Below are 23,047 nucleotides of genomic sequence, written 5' to 3'. Positions count from 1 at the left end.
CATTTTGTATGCATGGATCTCTTTGGGCACCAGACCCATTCAAGAATTTAGTTCTATAAGGCAATTGCAGCCTGAAGACCTTTGCTGTGCTTTGTGGTTGGCTGTTAATTCGCCACCATCTTTAAAATTTTTTAAATTAATTTTATGTGTACAGATGTCTTGTGTGCGTGTGTCTGTGCAGGATATGCATACATGATAGCTGTGGGGGCTAAACAAGGGTGCCAGATCCCTGGAGCTAGAGTTTTATATGGGTGCGAGCCTCCAGGTAGGTGCTAGGAATCGAACCTGGGTTGTCTGAATGGCAACCAGTTCTCTTAACCATTAAGCAATCTCTTTGCCCCACCAGCCTCTATCTTTGAACACACTACTTAAGCTCGTTGAGCCTGTTTCCCTCAATGTTAAATTTAAAGAAAATCTGTACTAGTATAGAAACCAGCACAGACCAGTGTCAAGAACTCTTTGTAAGCTTCAAGGGATCATAGAAATATGCCAATATTAGCACTTTTAGAAGAAATTTAAAATACAATTTGGCAGTACTAACATGGGGATGAAATACTTTGAAGAGGGGGACCACAAAATATCCCCCCTTTTAAACCAGAAGTAGTTTGCACATTGAAGAAAAACAATACCCTTTTTGACACAGGTTGGCCTTGAACTTGTTACTTAGTCAAAGATGGATTTCCGTTCCTTCTGTCTCCAACTTCCCAGATTCTGGGCCAACTACGACTCTACCAACTGAACTCTATTCCCAGCTCCAAGAACAATATCTTGAAGATATAAGCGGAGTGGAGACGAGATTTTCTGATCTGAAATGGGCAGCGTTTCCCTTGCCTCCTATACTTCTACACTCGGGTCTGGGCTTCTGAGTGGCATTCCTTGGAACTGGTGCCTTCCTAGTAAACAGGGCTTTTTCCACACTGTACTCAGTAGGAGTGAGGAGGGTCCCTCTGGTCCTTGCCACTCTCCTGCAGACTGACCATGATCCTCAAGGAACACCTTGATGCAAGATGCCTGAGACTCATATCCTTTTCACTGCCAGGTAACAGGCTGCATCTAACCTTATGGGGCTTGCATCTCTTTGCCACGCTATCTGCATATAATTATCCATTTAGCTACTCTTACCCTCAGTTCGGTTGTCAACAGGAAGTCCTGCATTTAGGCAGCCTGTAGACAATTCCACGAGACCAAGAACAGGAAACTGGTGCCTTCTCATGGTGTCACCTTTGTGATAAGGAGCACACGTGTGTCACCTCCAGAGGCCATGGAGACTGGTAGAGATGAAAGGTCTCGATTGGGTGGGGAGGGGGCTGCTACCCTAATGGCTTTCTAAAGGCAGGGATCACCCTGCACTCCTGGAAGCCTCCTGACATCCTCACGTGCATCTCCCTTGCTCTCTAGAAAAGCCATAGCTCCTCAGATGGCCTGTGCCCTTTATAGTTTTCCAAAGTCAGCACGGGGCTTTTTTTTTAAAGTCATGGTGTGATTCTCATCTCCTCTTAGAGGAAGTCTGTGTGTTAAAGTTCCAGAACATCTGTGTTCCAGTTGTACAACCTAGAAAAGCCATTTTCTTCTTTTGAGAGGCCGGCTGACGCAGCTTCTCTGACATTTTCTCCACAGTTCCCTTTGCACAACCCTCGCTCCAGTTTCTGCCCCTAAAGTTTCTTCTTCTAAAGAAAGAGAACAGCTGTTCATGTGTGTATACATGCATGTGTGTATTCATGCATGTGTGCGCATGCATGTGTGCGCATGCATGTATGTGTATATGTAGATGTGCATTTGCAGTTATGTGTGTGTATGCATGTGTGTATATATGCACGTGTGTATGCATGTATGTGTGGGTAAATGCATGTGTGTATGTAGATGTGCATTGCAGTCATGTGTGTGCCTACACACATGCACTGGAGACCACACATGTGCCTGGAGCCCAGAAATCAATGTTGGGTGTTTTCTATAAGTACTTTCCAGCCTATTTTTTTGAGAAAAAGACTCTTATTGAAACCTGAGAGGGCCAGTTCACCCAGACTAGCTGTCCAGTGATCCCCAGAGACCTTCCTATCTCTGCTTCCTCAGCACTGGGATTACAGGCGAGCCATGCTCCTGGCTTATTTTTGTTTATTCTTTATTTTTATTAGAGTTCTGGGAATCAAATGCTCATATGGCAAGCACTTTCCTAACTGAGTCTTCTCCCCATCCTGAGGCAAACTGCTTCTAAACATTCATTCATTTCAAAGCTTCTCAGAGAAAAGTCATGCACTGAGTGAAGGACTCCTAGGTACTCAGAATGCAGGGAGATTCCACGACTTGTTTACTCTCTGGGACGTTGTCATCAGGCACTGCCTAGACCACAGGATCTGCCCTTTCTCAGAATCTTCCGACTTTGCCAGGAATGCTTCTCTCTTCCTTTATCTTCCTTTCAGCAAACAGCCACTGACAGCTTCTGTAGACACTGGAAGGTTTATGAGCGTGGTGTGGGCAGCAGAGAAGCTCCTACACATGCGTCGGCACCCACCTTGCCCTGATCCAGCATAAAGATTTCAATGGAATGCCTGAGTAGGTCTTCAGGTAGAGGCCCAACAAGATAGCATTGCTAAGGTCTTTCAAAGTCATTTCCAACTGCCGCCATGCAGTGAGATACAACACAGGTATTGCTCCAAACACAAGTCAAAGACCTCAGGAGCATGATTACAAGGTGACTCACTTTGTGATGTGTCTCAGTATTCAATTAACATTTTATGGATTGAGTGTGGTTTCCGTGCCCTCACAGGAACTGTAAATTAGAAGGCGTTAGCAACAATTTTTTTTTTTGGCACTTTGAAAATTTTGAATCACAAACCAAACAAACCAACAGCAAAAGTGTTGGGGAGGCTTTTTGAGGACATATCTTACAAATCCGTGAGAAAAAAATTTATATGCACCTGGGAAAGCCAAGTTACTGTTTCTCCATTAACAACATGTCATTGGTACCCATGTGTGAGTCAACTTCCACGTTTCACTCTCTGCAACCACAGAGGTTCTTTGTGGGACTGTCAGGAACAGCCAAACTGGCAAAATCCAGAAGTTCATTAAAAAGGGAAGATTTTTTACAGGTATGGGAGAGAGAACTTTCAGTATGGTTCCATGAGTCTATAAGTTGGAAAGCATTGTGAAGCTATATGCTTGGCCCTTGGGGCCTCCAGGTGTCATGCCTTAGTGTGCACTGATTCTGACGTATCTGTCTCACAGATGGCTCTAAAGACTGGGGACAGGGCTGAAGGGTTACCTGCACCAGCACGAAGAACCTCTTCTTCCATCGCTTCCACACGTTCTTACCGATGGTCCATAAGTATCTGTGGGGAAATGAAAGACCAGAGCCACATCAGTACCCAGGGGAGTGCACTGCTAGCATACTTACCAGGGAAACTAGACCTCACACACCAAGAGGCCTGCGAGCCCAGGATCACACCCAGATTTGAGAGCTGTAAAGAAGAGCAGGTGGGATTTATGTTCACACAGAGGCGGAATCGTGGCCCCATCACACTTGACTTCTCTTCCTGGACTGATTTGAAAGCACTTTGGAAGAGGGGACTCTTGGATTGCTATGTTTATGAGCTACAAGTTTTTCAGGCAGGGAAGTTCCTGAAAGACTATGCCCAAGCCAGAAAGGAAGGCAGGTAGGGAGGGAAGGAGGATGGAAGGAGAGAGAGGGAGGGAGAGAGGACAGAGGGGAAGAAGGGAGGGAGATCTAGGGGCAGAGGGAGAGCACAAAATCTCACATGGTCAGATCTTATCATCATTCACACAGGCAAACCCCTCCCCTTGTTTCCTTTTGCTTTCCTGGAAATGCAGCATTATTATAGGAAGTTCCCAGTTAATATGGGATGTTCCCCTGCTCCCAGCCCCTTTCTACACATTTCTGTTGATGGAAATTAATCTGTATATCTAAATAACGAAATAAAAAGGAGAGGCGATAGTATAGATACAGATGTCAGAGAAGTCTGGAGGTGCCATGAGCAATGTGATGCTCCATCTCACAGACCACCCAATAGCCACATAATTGGCTGCCTGCTACATGGACCTTGATCAAGAAGCAGAGGCTGGAAGTTTCAGACTCAAGGAAGGGAAAGTTGGGTGATGTCCAAATGTGTTAACTTCCACCTTGCAAAGATGAACCGGATGACTTCTAAATCTATGCTTCTCCTGGAAACAGACAGGGCCTTTGCTTTGGAGCGGAAGGAAAGCGACTCAGGCACAGGTTTTACCGCTGACAAATTTTAAGGATTCTGTTCCAGGCATTCAGACCAGAATCCCTGCGGTAACTCTGGACCCATTCTGTTTCCATCTCTAGTCAGCCAGTACCACTGGGTTCTTACCTCCTTGAATGCCCCCTCCCCCCTCATTCTCTGTACACCCCCTCACCTTTCCCTGCTAACATTACTCTGCATATGGACGCCTGCAGAGAAACCTAAGGGGCCTCAGGCATGTGGGTAATTCCCATTCAGTTCTTGAGAGGAGCACAGACCTTACCACATGGGTGAATCCTGCTGCTCCTTTCCTTACTGAAATGCTGTCAGTGTCCCCCAACATATATGATCACACGAGGGGAAGCCCCAAACTCTGGCCTATCACTTTCACGGCTCATCTCACACTGTGACCTAGTTCTTGCAATTGTCTGACATCATGAATGAAATCATTTTGAAAGGAAACTTCGTAACAGAGGCTTGCTATACTCATTATATAAAACACAGTAATTCTTGTGTGAAACACTGAAATGGTCTTATATATTATATAATATATATTATTAATTTTATGAATGTACTTAGTCCAGGGGGCAAAGACAATCTTGGACCATGATGGAATCCCTATCTGCTCTCCCTACTCTTGGCCTCTGCTCCAGACATTACACAGGAGTCACGGGGTTTTCTAAAAGGTCAAATCAGGTCATAAGTTTCTCATTCTAAATAGGATAGAAGGACCCTAGGCAGGGCTTTAGGCAAGGGTCCTATTTATGATGCTCACACCAGCTGCAGGTGGAGAAGGTGTTATGCACAGCGAGAGAGCAGAACAGAAGATGGAGACAAGAAGGTGGAGGAGCACAGACGAGGCAGAGTGCCAGCTGCATGGCTGGCATCTTGGCAGCCTTGCGCTATGGCTGGTGTCAGCTCAGTCCCTGGTGTTGCTGTAGATGGCTTAGCTGACCCCCCTTGACATTTTTGCCACATCCTGAAATCATGTATCAATATATCCATGGCATTTGTGGACATAAAAGGGAGGTTCAGCCAGGGCTCAGGAGAGAGAGGGTGGTAGGCAGACACTGGCATTTAGTCTTCTGGTTCTTTTTCTGTCAGTCATTCAGAGAGGTGGGGCAACTGGTTTCAAGTTTGCTGCTGTGCTGCCGGGAGGATTCTGTGAGATAAGACTGGTGAAGTATAAACACGAGTCCTGACGCTGGCTGGGGATGGAGCTCAGCTGTTGAGGGCTTGCCTAGCATGCGCAAGGTCCTAGATTTCATCCCCGGTACCATGATAGATAGATAGATAGATAGATAGATAGATAGATAGATAGATAGATAGATAGATAGATAGATAGATGATAGATAGATAGATAGATGACAGAGACAGATGGATAGATAGACAGAAAGATGTACATATAGATAGATGCATGTATGTATATAAGGATAGATGGATGGATGGATGATAGATAGATAGATAGATGATAGATAGATAGACAGATAGATGATAGATAGATAGATAGATGACAGAGACAGATGGATAGATAGACAGAAAGATGTACATATAGATAGATGTATGTATGTATGTATATAAGGATAGATGGATGGATGGATGATAGATAGATAGATAGATAGATAGATAGATAGATAGATGGATGGATAGATAGATGTATGGATGAATGGATAGATAGATAGATGATAGATAGATGATAGATAGATGATAGAGATAGATAGATAGATAGATAGATAGATAGATGATAGATAGACAGACAGACAGACAGACAGACAGATGTGGGTTGACTGTGAATTATGTTCCCCCCACAGACTTATATTTTAATGCTACGTTTCCAGTTGGCGGTTTGGCAAGGCTGTGGAATACTCAGGAGATGAAGTCTCTCTGGAGGAACTGGATCACGGAGCATAGGCCTCGATGCATTACAGCCTGGCCCCATATCTTGCTCACTCTCTGCTTCCTGAGTGCAGATGAGAGGTGACCAAGGAGCCTGCCTACCTGCTGCTGTGCTTCCCCTGCCATGGTAGCCAGTATCTCTTTGGTAAGCCAAAGTACACCTTTCTCTCTTAAGGTGCTTTTCTTAGGTTATTTTATCACAGCTTTGGCAAAGAAACTAGGACAATAAATCAATAAAAATAGATATCTTATTTTAACAGAGCAAATGTTATTGTTGTTGTAAAGCACCCGTGTGCCCAAAGAATGATAATTACTGCTCCTGAACTTTTGGTCTGATGTACACAAGCTACACAATGATCAAAGAGTGAGGCTTGGCCTGTCACTCTCCTCTTTTCCAGAACCGTGTCTGGCAGCCTTGAACCCTCCTTTTCTTGTCTTAACTGTGCCTGTACACCCATCCAGTGATGCACCCCGCTACGACATAGAATAATCAAGTTGCCGTTTTCGTAGAGAACTCAAGGAGTTCACTGGACTCCATACAGGTGCTGCACCATCAAGAGCAAATACATGTAAATGTTTTCACTATGGAGAAATGCTCCATGTTGGAGGGGATGGATACGTTTACCCCAGTTGCAATTACACTGCATGGGACTGGGGAGACGGCTCAGTCAGTTAGGTGCCTGCTGCAAAAGCATACGGACTGGAGTTTGTTTACCCCAGAACCACAAACAAAAGCAGGGTTCGGAGCATGTGCTTGTAAACCTAGCAGTGGGGAGGCAGAGACAGGTAGATCCTCATGGCTTGTTGGCCAGCCTGCCTAACATAGTGAGTAAGCTCCAGGCTAATCAATGACAGACCTTGTCTTAAGAATAAAGCAAGGCAGACAGCTCCAGAGGAATGACACCCGAGTGTGACTTCTGGCCTCTACACACGTGTGCACTAGCATCCTCTTTCAAACACACAAATTACACAGTGTATACACACACTGGAGAATTGCTTGGTATCCCACAACTGTGTAGAGATTTTTGATTTTGCATACTAGCTAAATACATTTACATTTAAAAATGAAAAACAAATCCCATGAATTGTGTTTCTAACTGGAGAGGGGTTTCTGTTTAAAGGCGTCTGAGCGAAAAGCTGGTGGGGTCAGAGGGAACTCACAATTCTCCTTTGGAAAGGACCAGTTGGTTCGTGTGAGGATGGGGCTCTCCCTCCGAGGCTTGCCTTGGAATGGATTGCTAATGCGGCACATGCCAGAAGGTGTCAAAACTGAGAAGCACCAAGGGCCGCGAGGCACCCTGTCTGTCTGGTGAGCCCACGCTGTTCTCCCCCTGAACAGAATGTGCAGTACCTGAGGCAGATGGGCGCTGCAAAACTTTAGGCACACACAGGTGGCTTCCCACTTCCCAGCACACTGATCCAATGTGGCAGCATTCGCATTCCGAGGCTTTCTTCGGGTTGTCTGGGAGCTTGGGCTGACCTTCAGATAAGCCAGCAGCCCAGGGCGTAGTGAGCAGAAGCCTGGCACAATGCTTAATGAACAGAGCTCCATTCCTAGCACATATTAAAATTACAATGCCACAGAGCAAAGGCTGAACACACACACGCCAGTTACAGGCCTTTCTTACATCTTGGACTGAAGGGGACACCTCAGAGGGGATTCTGGTGCTGTCGCTAGCTCTCCTCGAGTTAGTTTCCTGAGTTACATGGAGAGAACATGCTTACGAGACTGCAGAGACATGCATGCCACGCATCCACGGGTGCTCCTGAGAATTCTACTGCCAGCAAGAGCAACAAGGAATAGGCTCGACCTGAGTTTACATTTAGCTTTTGAGAACTGTGTGGTGGAATAAATAGTAAGGTAGCACATCTGGTTTTGGAGCTCTGGTTGTATTTTGTATCATGGTTTCCTTGTACTATTTTTTGAAACCTACATGAGCAGATCACTGATATCCCCGTCATTTTCTGAGGGCATCTGAGTAAGAGGTGAGGTCTGAGTGAGCTACAAAGGACGAACAAAGCCCAGACAGAAGAGGGTGGAGAATCTGAGCTGCACTCATTGCAGAAATCCCCTGCCTCAGCGTCCCTCTGTCCTGAGACTATGTGGGAGGGCAGGAGTGTAGCAATGCCTGTAACATGCGTGCACACGCATGCATGTGCATGTATGTGCATGCGTGTAGCCTTGGCTCTTGCAGCACCATAATTTTCATAGGTGCTAGGAACTTGGCTCTGTCTCTTAAGTAGCATTCACACTTATCACCAAACTCACGCGGGGCAGGTGCTCCTGAGTATCTAATAGTGAAAATGTTTTATTATGCATCCCCCTCCAGGTTGCCTGGACATGAGCATCAAGTGCAGAGCAATGGCATTCTCCAGGATCCTCTGCCTCTGGGTTTCTTACACGGCAAGGATGGTGCTGGGTGGTCTAGATGGGGAATGGCCAGAAGGAGGGGCTGTTGTCCTCGTGCTCCTCAGGAGTCTGTGCCCTCAGTGCCCGATGCATCAAAAGAGGCTATAGAGCAGGTATCTTGAACTATTTTATGATCTTTAAAAGTCATTTAAACTTATTTTTAATTGACTAATAAAATAATATTTATGATACACACATGCACTCAGGAATGCAATGGCTAAATAGAACTAATTAGCTTATTACTTTACAGACTCTTGACTTTTTTAATGATGTGAATAGTTAAAGTCCACTCTCTTAGGGACTTTTCAGGAGTAGTGACAATGTGGTTTTTAGCCATGATCAGTATCTTGCACAGCAAATCTTTTGAACTTACTTGCTTTTATTAGAGGATAATTTCTTCTTAGAAGAGAGAAACAGAGCACAGCAAACCCCAGCACTCCCACTGGGACACCATCCCTGCAAACTAAAGGAGAACAGGAGGCCTGGAAGGCTACGGCTGAATAAGCCCTTATGAAGTATTCTGGTGGGAAGAAACACAGGGTGGGGAAAGGTCTAAAGAAAGCGAATCTTTGTGAGTCAGGACTAGCCTGGTCTATGAAGTGGGTTCCAGCTCAGACAGGGATACATAATGAGGCCTTAATTCAAAAACAAACAAAAAATTAAAATACCTTTCCTCAAGACAGTAGGTAGTAAGAATGGCCACTACCACCTCCTCTACTACCACCACTGCCCCTACCAACACCATCATCACCATCTCCCACCTCAACTACCACCATCGCCACTACCATCACCATCATTATGTTACTACCATCATTGATTCTTTTGTGTAGCTATAGCTCATGCCACATTTCAAAACTAGCCATATATAAATTTCTATATGCACTAATTCCTTTAATCTTCACGGTAGTTCTATGAGGCCAGTTTTGTGGTTATCTGCATTTGGTGTATATGAAAGAAAGTACAGAGAGGATAAGTCCCTTGTCTGTAGCTACTGCTCACTGCCTGCAACTGTCCTTAGCCATTTTCCCTTATTAAGAGGAAATGCGTAATAAAGAAGGTAAAACAGAACCCTAAACACATTCAGTTAATCCAAAAAGAGACAGGAAGAATTGAGGAGGCAAGGACATAGAGACCAGATGTGACAATGAGATAAAAAAAAACAGCAAGATGACATGGCTCAGCCATCAAGACTTTGCTATGGAAGCCCCGTGACCTGAGTACCTCCCACAAGTGTCAGGGCAGAGGGAGATTTATCAAATCCCAGAAACTGTCCGTTAGCCTCTATATGCATGCTGTCTCTGTCCCCCATCTCCCTGCCTCTCTCCCACACCTTCTCTCTCTTCTCTTCTTCTCCATCTCATATATACATTGTTTTAAGTGACAGATAGCAGAATGATGAACTTAAACTTTGCCCTATCAGTTATCACATTAAGTATAAATGAGCTATTATCACAATTAAAAGGGCAAGGACTCAGGCTAGAATTAAAAGCCTTACCTAACTCTGTACTGCCAACAAGAAAAGCAGATAATTTATGTCACTTACTTAATGTTTTAGAGACAGTTTTATTTAGTAGCCAAGGCTTGCCTAGAGATTTCTATTTTTCTGCCCCAGCTCTCTTGACTGCTAAGATTACAGTTTGTGCCATCATATCAAGCAAGAAAAAAAAATCAAACTGAGTTAAAACTAGAATCCTACAAAAGGATGCACCTTGCTAATAGCTACTTTCCTTAAAATTTTGCAGGGCCCACATGGAAAGTAAATCTTAAGGCAAAAATACTGGCAGAGAGATGCAGAAGGTTGTTCTGTAGTGATAAGTGGGGCTAATTCACCAAGAGAATATAATAATTTTAGACTTCCTATCTCAACTCGGAGAGCTTTAACATACACTGAACAAAATGGAACAGAAATGCAAGGAAAACATAGCTGAGGCTATAGCCTGATATTTTGATATGAGAAAATCACTGATAGGCAATCAGCAGGGAGAGCTGGGAATGTCCTTAGTTGGCACAGTGCTTATCTGGTGTGTTCAAAGCCTTAGGTTCCATTGTCTGTCCCCACCCACACACACAGTGGGTGTGGTAGTGTATCTGTAACTTAGCAACAGAGTAGAAGGGTCAGGGAAGGATACAAGGTCATATTTGGTTATGTCTCCTCCTCCTTCTCTCTCCTTCACACACACAGAGACAAAGAGACACACAGGGAGAAAGAGAGAGAGACAAAGGAAAGATAGACAGAAAGACAGTAACACAAAGAGAGAGACAGACAGACACACAGACAGAGTTACAAAGAGATAGAGACAAAGAGACAGATAAACAGAAAGGATATGCTCAGAGATAAACAGAAAGACAGTGCCAGAGAAATAGACACACACACACACACACACACCCAAAGACAAAGAGACACATAGGGAGAGAGAAATAGATACAAAGGACAGACGAACAGAAAAGATGTGACAAGAGAGAGACAGACAGATAGACAGACACACAGACAGAGTTACAAAGAAATAGAGAGAAACAGACAGATAAACAGAAAGGATATGCTCAGCGATAGAGAGACAGAAAGACAGTGACAGAGAGAGAGAGAGAGAGAGAGAGAGAGACAGAGAGACAGAGAGAGAGACAGAAACAGAGAGAGACAGAGAGACAGAGAGACAGAGTTACAAAGAGATAGAGACACAGAGGAGAGCGCATCTATGCCGTGGAATGATTGAGTAGTACCAGACATCCTAACCTAATTGCCATGAACTGCAAATACAGGAGCCAAGCGGAGAGCATGGAGTCCCGAGAGCATTCTGTCGGCCTGTTCTGGCACTGTGGTGAACACCTTGTGCCAACAGAAATAGTGGGTACTTTGGGGACCTGAGGGCAGCAAAGGGCTGGGATGAATTTGAAAAACAGGAGGTATATGCTGTGACTTAGTCAAGTCCATGGAAGAGGAAAGGACTTTAGCCCTCCTCACCCCCCAATAAAACAGGGAGGCAGAGAAGGTATGAGTTGTTGCTGGTGGCCACAGTGGCTCCTTGGATAAACCCTGACCTGGGTCATACAGAGTTAGCCAAGGTTCGGGCCTTCAGTTAGGACTGAACTGAAAAAGAAACCTAAGCCTAGCTCCAGTGTTTACTTGGACTCATAAGTGTTTTCACCATGGTGAACCTCAGTTTGTCTATCTGTAAAGTCAGATTCCAAAGAATATATGAAGCTGTTATAAAATGTATGTCCTATGCTAGGTACTGTGAATGAAGAGGACAAGTGGCCTTATGGAAGGGAACTGACATTCTAAGAAGAAAGACAGATGATAAATGCACAAGGAAATGTGTATACTATATCATGCGAAAAGCTGATTTATTATGAAAGCAAGAGGGAGAGGGGAAAGAAATTGAGATGGCCATTATAACACTCAAGAGAATAAATGAAGGAATTCTCACAAGGCATGTGGACATTTCCAGGGAGCTGAATAGACAGGAGGGGCCGTAAGGCAGGGGAGAGAGCAAGCCCAAAGGCCCTGAGGTGACCTGTGCTTCTCTAATACCCAAGGAGGCCAATGAGGCTGTAGTAGTGCTCCAGGTCAGAAAGGTAGTGCCTTATTGCTATGGTAACAGCCCAGGCCTTTGCTCTGAGTGAGATGGACGTTCAATGGATGTTATCTAGCCCTTGAGTGACAGGACCGAGGTTAAGAAGGAAATCTCACAGTATGGAATAGACTACAGGAGGTAAAGAATGAGTGAGAGGTTACAGGGCAACAAATGGAGGGGCAAAGTAGGGGAGACTTGGAGCCCAGGGGGAAGGAGAGGAGTGGGGGTGAGGAGCTGGAGTCAGGATCCAGCCTGAAAATTGAGTACAAGGGATTTGAAGATAGACTTCGGAGTCTGTGGAAAGGAAGTGTGAGAAACACCCAGCATGACCTCAAGGCTGTAGGCCTGAACACCTGGCTGAATGGAAAGGATGCAGGCTAAGATGGGATGATGGCTCTAGGGCTCGTTTGGAGATAAGACGCGGGGAGAGAGATGTGGAGGTACCCCTTTTCTGTGGAGGGGAGATGAGAAGCCAGAAAGCCACTTGGAGTGCCTAATTCTCAAAGACTCCTGGAAGCTAACGCTCAAAGCCAAAAGGCACTGTTGATTTTAACTGGCCCTTAGGAAACGCCATAGATCTTCTGGATGGCCCTGGGGCTTATCTGAGAAACCACGGCGAACCATCAAGGAGCATGCCCAGGATTTCGGACTTTGCTTGCAGGCTTGAGCAGCTAGAACGTAAGTCTCAGCTGTGTCTCTTCACGACTCTCTCCCCTGTTACTGAAGCTGTGACTCGATTGTTTTTATCAGCCACCCCCACACTGTAGGGCTCAATCACCCTACTACCTATGGTTAAGTGGAAAAAAAGTCCATAAATACTGTGCGTGCTCACGTGCGTAGGTGTGCACACGCATGAGGTTTGTGTCCTCTGGAATCCAGATATCAAACTTGGGTGTTATTTCTCAGGTGTCGTCATCCTTTTTGATTTTTGAGACAAGTTCTCCTCACTGGCCTGCAGCTCCAAGTAGGTTGCAAGCTCCAGAGGCCTGGCTGTCTCTACCTCCTTGGTGCCCAGAAGGTCAATGTGTCCCCACACTTAGCCTGTTTATGAGGATCTTGGCGATGAACTCAAGCAAGGCAAGTGCTTTATAAAACCAAGGCCACCGAGCTCCCTCCAGAAATGCTTTGTTCCTAATCATTCCTTATGTGACAAAGATTGTTTGTCCCATTTGGGCCACACGGGGTCTGACTTGCTATCATGAACCCTTTATTTATTCCTTGAAGCTCTTCCAGACTCTCCTGGTGTATTTCTTGGCAGAAGTAATGTTTGAATAGCAGCCTAGTGATACATTCATTTGGGAACTTGGCAGACAGGAGCTAAATATCTCCTCCATTCAGACTATGAAGGTAGCCTATAGTATGCTAGCACGCTCACCAATGGGTCCACGGAAAAGTCCCTGAGTCACGTACTTCTTTTCCATAGAGCAAATGAGGAGAATGTAGGGAACTGGGATTTCTCCAATGCTGAGAATAACACTGTGCTGAATGTCTGCTTGGGGGCGGCTAAGAGAGCTTTTGAAGAGGGGTTCAAAGGAACCTGGACTGTGGGATGGGGCGCAAACTAACTCCTCTAAAGACTTCTTAAAAGTCATGCGAGGATGGTGCTTCTGCACGCTTATTTTCTCGGTCGGCTCCCTTCCCCATTTCTCTCTCCCTCCCTCCTAGTTGTACATCCTCTGGTTCCTGTAACAGATATTTACTGCTTATGAGTCATGTTGTATTAAGTTTAGAGGACGATTCCTCAAATACTACAGGAACCTGTCAATCCCCAACTCTTTTCTCTTGAAATTAAGACTATGGAGCTTGGAGAATGAAGGGATATTGAGGGAAACGTTCATATTTCTTGAAAACATATACCAGGAGTGTGATAATGAGAAGGAAAGCTAACCTCAGGAACATGGCCCTGCGTGTGCATGGAGTATGCATGTTTGTGTTGGCATGCGCGGGTAGGTAGGTGTGTGTGTGTGTGTGTGTGTGTGTGTGTGTGAGAGTGATAGCGAAGAGGCATCTTCCTAAGTCACATCCCACCTTATTTACCAAGACAGCTTTTCACGTTACCCTTAGAGCTCACCCAGCTGACTAGGCTGCTGACTGACCCAGTAAGCTCCAGGGGTCCACCTGCCTCAGCCTGCCCAGGGCTGGGATTGCAGACAAGCATTGCTGTGTGGTGCTAGGGTCCAAACTCAGGAGCTCTCGCTAGTGTAGCAAGAACTTTATCGATAGGGCCATTTCCTCAACACTGCAACATTGCACAGGGTCTTAGCACACTGTCCAGATTGAAGTCGTGCTTGATAAGATGCTAAGTGAAGCAAAGAACAGCTGGCTGGTCTGGTTAGCGATGATTGAGAGTCAGGAGTAAGTGGGTAAGTTGCTGGCATTCTTCCTCACAGGTTTCTCAAGCTTCAATCCCACCTGGCTTTGGGAACAGCCTGGCTTCAACAATGTGCTGTGTAACTCCTACCAGCCTAAGGCAGACATGGCATTTGGGGAGTGGTGTCCGGCCTGTGAACAGCCTTTGGCAGGTATCACAGGTAGGCACTGACTGCATGACATGAATTCTGCTAGCATGCAAGCATGTCCACTTCCTATCCTGGTCATTATTTTGCACTTCTTGTAGGTTTCTTTTCCACTGGCCTGGGTTGCTGGCTATCACTTGGTAACAGGTCTCCTGCTTCCATAGACTTCCAGGCCAGGTTTGCAATACTGAGTTTTCAAGGGGACTTAGGGATGCTTTCCAGCCACTGGAAGGCCATGGAGGACGATTGCCAGTTGTCAAACGGCACCCACACAGCGTCTGACAGAAAGCCCAGTTTCTTCTGCTGTCTAGACTCTCCCCTCTTCACAGTTACACGGTCCTGCTCCTCTGCAAGGGTTCACAGTTTACCAGACCATTTCAGAGGCTGTGGCTGCACAGAAACCAATGCTTTGGGTTTTAAAAAAGTCACTGCTTTGTTCTCTAAAGCAAAACATTCCCGACTCTTCTTGCTCTGCTTATAGTCACTCAACTGGCCATACCAGCAAGCCTTCACAGAATGAAGGGTGCAGATTTTCAATTTTGGGAGCTATGACTTTAGTCAACCTGACAGCACTTTGGACCTGATTTAGTCACTGGATCATACCTCAGGAAGGTGGCTGCCCACCAAGGTAAGAGGGAGGGACTCCTGAAGGCCTCTGGTAGGAAAACATAACCCATGAGAACCCCACAAGCCTATTGTGCTTTGGCCAGGTTTGAACTGTGCTGGGAGTCCTCTTAGAGGGAGAGAGGAGTTATTCTCCTGATGGTATCCATGAAAATGCAGTAAGTAGAGTTGGAGAATGCTACAGAGACAGTTAGCGGCACATTCGCTAATAGCAGTGTTAATAGCTGCTTGTGGGCGCTTCCCAGCTCCTTCCCCACGGTTCTCTGGAGTCCCTTTGGGTTTTGCTTAACTCATTTCCTGCACTTCTGGGCATCCAAACACTGATCTTTATACGTTCCAGGTAAGTGATCTCTCACTGAGCGACACCCTCCTGTTCTACTTTTGTCTCTAGAAAGGGATGGAAACACAAATCCCAGCTGGGAAGGAAACACTTACCCGGAGTGCTTCATGTTTTGAGGCTTATCCATTCGGACAGCAAGTTTGATTTTGAGGTCTTGATCGGGGCAGTTTTTGGAGACTGTCATTTTGTGCCACTCAGATTGTTTGGGACTGTTAGGGGTGGGGTGGAGGATAACCTGTAAGGAAAAAAAAAAGTATGTGTTTTTGTCAGAAAACAGAGGCAGCACACAGTCTTTTTTTTTTTTTTTTTTTTTTTTTTTTTTTGTATTTGACGTGTTGATGTGAAGACGTGACAATTAGCCAGTGTCCCACTCCTGAGATTCCTCTATTAACCATGGCTGGCTCAGGCCATAGTCATAGCTACGGATAAAATGTTCTGTTGCTTCCTTCTTTCTCTTCTTGGCTTGGTCTGTAGGAGCAAGGATGGTGACTTTGTGAGCCTGTTTTGTTTCTGCTAAGATTCAGAAGTAGCAGAGTAACCTGGGAGAACGAACACTGCCCATCTCTCATCAATTATGGCAACCGCTCAAGAAGAAATACACACTCATGATATACAGGTCTGGGACTTTTACTTTTCTAAAAAAAAAAGTACCATCATAGGAAGAGAAACATTTCAAAGCCTGAGTGTGTATGTCGGGGGGAGACAGAAGGGCAAGAAATGAGAGACTTAGATGGGGAGAGAGACCCATACAGGGTCGCACATAGGCCATAGTTGGTGGCTCCTGGACTGGGATCCCTCTCGTTGTGCTTTGGGGGGGAAAGAGCTTAAAGGGGCTTCTGCTCCAGAAAATGCTGCTAGGCATTGTGTCAGGTCCACTTTGCTTGGCTGTGCTGCTCCAATCTTTGGTGTCTGGAGGGTCGGGGCAAAGTTAGGAGGCCACCAAATGCTCCATTACACTCCATTGCTGCCAAGTAGTTTTGATCAATTAGGCTGATAACAATACACTAGAATTTTATGTTATATTTGTTGCTTTTATATTAATATACATTCAAAAACATAAGCCCTAGATGAAGAGAAACGACTGTAGTTGATCCTCTGGATCTGACATTCCACAGGCAAGTGTTTGGCCAACCAAAGATTTAAAATGTTTGGGAAGAAAATAATTATCTGCACTGAGTACATACAGAATTTCCTCCTTGTCTTTATTTCCTAACCAGCACAGAAAAGAGTATTTACATAGCATTTACATTTCTTTCATGATATGTAGAATATAAGTTATAGACGAGGAGTCTAAGGTGATTTAAAGACTACGAGAAGATGTGTGAATACAGAGTCAATGTACTTAGAGGCAGAGCATGTGCGATTTTGGATCTGCAGGACCTCGGGAGCGGCCCCCAAGGGCGCTGAGTGATGCAGCACCTTGTTAATTGTGGTGGTACCCAGTTATCTTAGGGACATGTGTCACACTGGTGAGCTGATGTGAGAATATGAACTGGCTGCCACAACCCACCGCTCCGGGAAGCTGAACTGCAGCCATCAGAGCTCCTCTTCCTAGTGTGGGTGCAGGGCTGGCCTGCGGAGACTGCCATATCCTGGGTGTTTTTCTTTTTTCAGGCTGACCTCTGGCCTGAGCCCCTTTCTCTCTCCAACCTGCTTCCATTCCCCAGGAAAGGCAATCCCGCTTCACAAAGGGTCCACCTCTTGCTGTGGGCTTTCTTCCCAGGACTCGGGCACAATGAATAACTCATAGCTTTTCTGCCTGTGCTCTGTAAGTGTTGGAAGTGAAGGAGTTCCACCTGAGTTGATCTCTGCTCACCCTGTGTGCAACATTAACGATCAGATCCAGCGAGCCCTGCCATTGCATGTGCTGGATACATGTGCTAACCCTGCCATGCTAGTGACGGTGTGGGGATGGGCACATGCACATCATGTGTGCATGTACAAACTGGCAAGGAGACAATCTGGAAGTCTCTGTCAAAATTCAGAATTCAATCAGCAAAATAGTTCTTTTAGGAAATTTTATCATACAGGTCTGATATGATATACACATGCAAAAAAATATAGCTAAGGCAGCTCAGCAAAGCGTTGTTTATACTTCCAGAGATGAAGTATTCTAAATGTTAATCACTAGATTAATTAAATCAAACCTATATACACAATTGAAATACTACACAGCTGTGCAAAAGGAATCAGGCTAGCATGGGCTACACTGGACTAATAGATCAATCAATGGGTATATGTATATATGTATAATTTGTGCCTGTTTTATTAAAAGAGGCACATATATTCATGTATAATCATATATATGTAACCTCTCCGAGTCTTTTCTTCACTTAAGAAGGGCTCCTTTGGTTAAAAATGTGGGAAATATGTAAATCATTCTCACAGACACTCTGGAGGGCTGGAGTTGGGAGTGAGGGTGGTCATGGATAGTGGAGATCTCTCCCTACCCTCAAGAAATTATTTTTTAAGAGTAAATTAGAAAAATTTTCTTATTTTTAAAATTTCATGCGCGCGAGACATAACACAGATGGAATAAACTCAGGATGGCTGAAGGGATGAAGCCAACCCCAGGACTCCAGCGGGAGGCTCTGCTCTGCTTGGTAGAACAAGCTCACCACATACATCCGTGTGGTGCAGAATGACTGCACTTGAGAAACATGGTACTGCCTGCACCTCAGAGTCAGCCAAGAGTCCCTGAAGCATGAAGGAGAAAGAAGCTAGTGTCCAGTCACCAAAAAGCAAGTCCCTGTATGGACAGCAGCAATCCCACGGCCTCCACCACCTCAGCAGAGACCACCACTCTAACTAATTCTCCATGAGGGTCATGCAGTGTGAAGATGATTGGTGAGCTGTCAGCATTCCTCACAAGCCACTGGATCCCTCCAGGCTTGAGTGAGTATCTGTCTTGGGGGACATCTATGAATCCCTCAAGGGCTGAGCCTAATACCGTTTCCAGTACAGCATCCCTGAGGATGGAATTGGGGTGGCTGGGCTCTCTGTGACTCTGGGTCTGGACAGGTTTCTCACAGTCCACAGAAACGGTTTGCCTCATCTCTACCAGGAGAGTTGGAGCACTATATTGAAGCTATTTTGATCACTGTATCCCTGGGTCTGATCTCTGCCGGCAATGAGTGGGTGGGGCGGGATGTTCAGCATTGGAAGAGGAGGGAGAGTTTTTCTGGACAGGAGTACCCTACTGCCTGCCTGACTCTCTTTTGTTCCCACCTGATATTGGCAGAGATTAAAAAACAAAAAAACAAAAAAACCAAAAAACCTTATTTACAGTCAAGTTCACCTACACCTTAACTATGTGTGACATCTCAGAGCATGGCATTGTGGGTATGTTTCCAAGGCAGTCAAAGGTGATTTACTTAAAGCTGTTTAATGGCTCAGTCAATGGGTTAACTGATACCCTGGCTCTCCAACAGGAGGGTCCCAAATCTGTCATTTCTACAGTGTTTTCTACCTGAAGGTAAGGCAAACAATTCAAGTGTTTATATTTTGAATGTCAGCATTAAAACACTAATTTCTATTTGTTCCTCTTTTATCCAAATGTCTTGATTTTAATGCTGCCAGGAGGTTAGGCAGTTCAATGCCACAAATCTCATGCTAAGCCAGTCAGAGGCACGACATAGCTTTGCCATAAACAGTTCTCCAGTCTGATGGCGTGGAGTTTCCCCAACCTGTCCTCTGAAACATACTCGTGCTAGCCAGAGTGTATGGAAGACACCCTGTGGCTCAGACTGGTTGAGAAATTCTCTCAAGGTCTTGTCCCAGGTGACATAGAACGATCCAGCCTATAGGCCCCTGGGGACTTGCTTGCTCATGATCTCAGGGCAGGAGAGGTACCCCCCAGACACCCACTCTATGCCACCTGCCATTGGGAGCACTCACCCGCCCGAGCTCCTTGTCTTCCAGGGCCAGGACGCCAGTGCTCTCGGTGAAAAGCTTTACTTTAACAGCTGGCAGCGCATGCGTGGTGGAGAAGTCGCCTTGGGTGCCCCAGCTGTGGAGAGAATGTCAGATTCAGTGTGCACCTTGGCAATGGGTCGCTCTTGGTTAATTTAAGGCAGCGTTGACTGTCACATCCAGTCCCAGTGCCCCAAAGCTGCCAGAGTGACAGAAAAGTGTTGATTAACTTGGGAGGCAGATACATGGCAGAAGCTCTGAAAGTGGCCATGAGCCTTCCCAGAGTGCCTAGCGCCAGGGGAAGTCAGAGAGGTTCCTGTCGATGCTCTCTCCCCTGCAAACAATATTACACATTCACCAGCCTTTCCTCTCGGTCCTGGAACACCTGCTTCATGGACAGTGGAACTTTTGGTCGGTGAGATGAGGCTAACACCTGTCCTGACAGAGGGACCTCAGAAGCCTTGGGGTACAGGGGGGAGCCGCTCTCAAGGAGAAGTGGAAAAGAGGACTGAGAGGAGCTCTACCACCAAGAGGGTCTGCAAGATGGAGGGTCAGGGATGAGGGGATGTTCTTCCCCTGATCAGTCTCAGCCCTGGAAGAAAGAGAGTCTGGATTATCCAGCATGGGGGTGGAGCCAGGGCTTGGCTCACACCAGCGAGCAGCTGCTCAGAAGTGGTTTCTTTATTCACCTTTCATCTGCTCTGAGGCTGTGCCTCTACGCATTATGTAACTAAAAAGAGAAGCTTTTGTGGCCCTGTCGCCGTGTGCACTGAATACACGTTACCTTCTAGGCCACCCCGGGCATGTTTCACAGTGCAGCGCTGACCCTTTCCTGTGACCTCCTGTCACCTGCTCCCTTCATGGGCCTCTTGCCTTTGCTGGACTGCCTGTCACCTGCACAGTTCTCTCAGGTGGCAGGGTTTCTCTCTACGTTTACTACCTTGTCAGGGATGGCCTAAATGTCACCTTCAGGGATAACATATCCTCTGATCTCACAGTAGAAGCTGAGCCCAGGTACAAACCTGTCTTTAGAGCAGCGTCTCGTTCTGCCTCCAGCCCCCAGGGAATTGTGCTAAACAGGCATACTCATGATGTCTAACTTGAGAATTATCTTATATTCTCTCAACTCCACGAGAACACGGTTCTGTTCATTTATATTGTAACCCTTACAACTTAGCATAGTGCGTCATACATACACGGAAGGCATGGAATAAATATTTTTGGATGAACAAGTAGTATCAAATATATGTTCTTTTACAGGGCCAGGAAATAGTACAGACAACAGCTTTTATCTACAGATTGTTTTTACACTATATAACCAATTTCCCATACTGTCAGGCATTTGTTAAAATCTGTTTTTAATGACTACAGCTTTACATTGTATAAATACATTGTAGTTTATGTAACCACTAGTCTATCATAGCAACTGAGTTGGATATAAGATAATACTTAAAGAATTTACCTTGGTTGATAATTTCCTTGGGATAGAGATCTAGAGGAGAGGTGTTTCCTCATCAAGAAACACCCTTATCATTTATGCACATAGTGGTGAACGTAAGTCTGTGATACCTGCTCCTCAGGTCCTTCATATAAAGACAGCAACAACCCTACATCTGGAGTTGAGTATAAACCAAGGGCATCATTCTTACCCCGCCCAGGGCATTGCTTCTCACCTTGCCGCTGGCCCATTTTTGTCATGATCATTTTATGAGAATTCTTTAAAAAGATGTTTTTATTTCTGTTTCACGTGTATGAGTGCTTTGCATGGATGAATGCACGTATCCTGCTTATGTGCGTAGGGCCTACGGAAGCCTGAAGGGGGGATTGGACCTCTGGAACCGAGTGAGGGTCAAGGTGACTGTGAGCGGCCCTGTGAGCAACGGGGAACAAACCTGGGCTGTCTGTAAGAACAGCAAGTGTTCTAAAAGGATGATCCCTCTCTTCCTCCCTCATGGGTACTCCTCTGACTGTTAATAGGCTTCACATTTTGCTCTGTGCTTATTGGCTGCTTTTATGTCCTCTTTCACGAAATTGTAGAAACATGACCATTAGTCTCAATGTTGTAGTTCATGAAGCCAATGCCATGAACTAAACGTAAGAGGAACAGCTACATAATCCTTCAGGGTGGAGTCACACAGACACAGACAGACAGACAAAAAGACACACAGACAGAAACACGCACACACGTGCACACAAACATATTTAAAACGGCGTGAAACCATCAGGGATTTTTCTTTTCCTCAGCACCTTTTCTGTGCCATCGCCCAGGGGGGCTTCATTCCACATGCGCTCTTACAGACAAAATCACCGAGAACTGCAAGACAGCCAAGGAGAACACTAAAGCAAACCAGGGCCCCTCCTGAGCCAGAGGCCTCGGAGACATCCTGTCCCAGGCCTCTGAAGCCAGTGTGGAGTCAACCTCCCTGGGCTGAGGACCCTGGCTGGAAGACGGCTGTGCAGTGACTGTGGCTGTCCTGGGCTATTGAAAGGAAACTTTTATACTGCATGAAGGATTGGATTCAGTGAGAGCTACTGCCAGCTCCCTCCTACCAAGAAGGCTTAATCCTCAGACCCTTCCTACACCTCTCTCCTCTGGAGAAAAAACAGTTATGAAAATGTCTACTCTTTGTTTTTTTCCAGCTTGGGCAAGAACTGGCTTCCTTATCATAACTGGTACCCAGACAGTTCCATGCTGCTGCACTAACTGTTTTAGAAGAATCACGAGTTATATTTGCACATTATCCTCTTAAAAAACGTGTTAACAGTTCTGTGAAATGTCTACATTTATGAACCCATAGTCACAGATGAGGAAGCTAAGGCACAGGGATTCTGTAATGTGTCCCACGGTATTCAAGGGACAGAAATGACAGTCTAACTCCACACAATATCCCGTCCTTCCTTCATTCCACCACATACATGCTTGGATAATCAATTATCCCTACAACCCCAGGGAAGCTCCATTTTGGATTGCTGGGATTCTGACTCACCTTGAGCTCTGGGTCTCTTTCCCGTGGTTAATGTGTTTTCTACAATGCTACCTTGAACGTACATACAAATCAGCCAGTGGAGATGCATGGCAGTCTTTGGGGTTTCTGTGGGCCATGCATCAATAAACAAATCTATTTCTCTTTGTTGTATTTTCTGTGCTCTTTCCTCCTGCTGTGCCATCGACTATGGCTGCGAAGATGAAAACCTCCTTTTGAAAGCCTCCCAGAATGGAAACACCATTGCACTTTGATTTGAAAAGACCAGAGGCTGATAATATTTATCTCGAGCCAAGGCTGGGAAGGTTAACTGACTGACTTCCCTCTGCACACAAGGCGGATAAAATCCGACGAGTGAGTTGTCCTTTCTCTGGGATTCTGTCACCAGTGGCACATAGTCACCCCGTTCAGCTAGCTTACAGAGAGCCACCAATCAGAGGCTTATGTCTGTCACGCCCCCCCACTCAGAGCTTTGTATGGATCATCTCATTTAAGCCTCCTGGCTGCTCTGTGAAGAACACCCAGTTGCCTCATGCTTTTATAAACAGAGAAAAGTTAGGTTTGAGGAGGTTA

At 45.6% G+C, this 23,047-nt stretch overlaps 1 protein-coding gene across 1 annotated transcript in view; it reads right to left on the bottom strand.

The window, feature by feature from the left end:
• The window catches only part of Cadps (calcium dependent secretion activator), a 441,394-nt gene that overhangs the window by 163,417 nt on the left and 254,930 nt on the right, over positions 1-23,047 (bottom strand). Inside the window, 3 exon segments of the mRNA XM_042056041.1 lie at positions 3,260-3,326; positions 15,674-15,813; positions 19,476-19,587. Coding sequence (XP_041911975.1) covers positions 3,260-3,326; positions 15,674-15,813; positions 19,476-19,587 — 319 coding nt within the window.

The sequence above is a fragment of the Arvicola amphibius genome, chromosome 12, assembly GCF_903992535.2.
Source record: "Arvicola amphibius chromosome 12, mArvAmp1.2, whole genome shotgun sequence".
NCBI lineage: Eukaryota > Metazoa > Chordata > Mammalia > Rodentia > Cricetidae > Arvicola > Arvicola amphibius.
The sequence above is the reverse complement of the archived record's forward strand: the minus strand, read 5'-3'. Positions and strand labels throughout refer to the sequence as shown.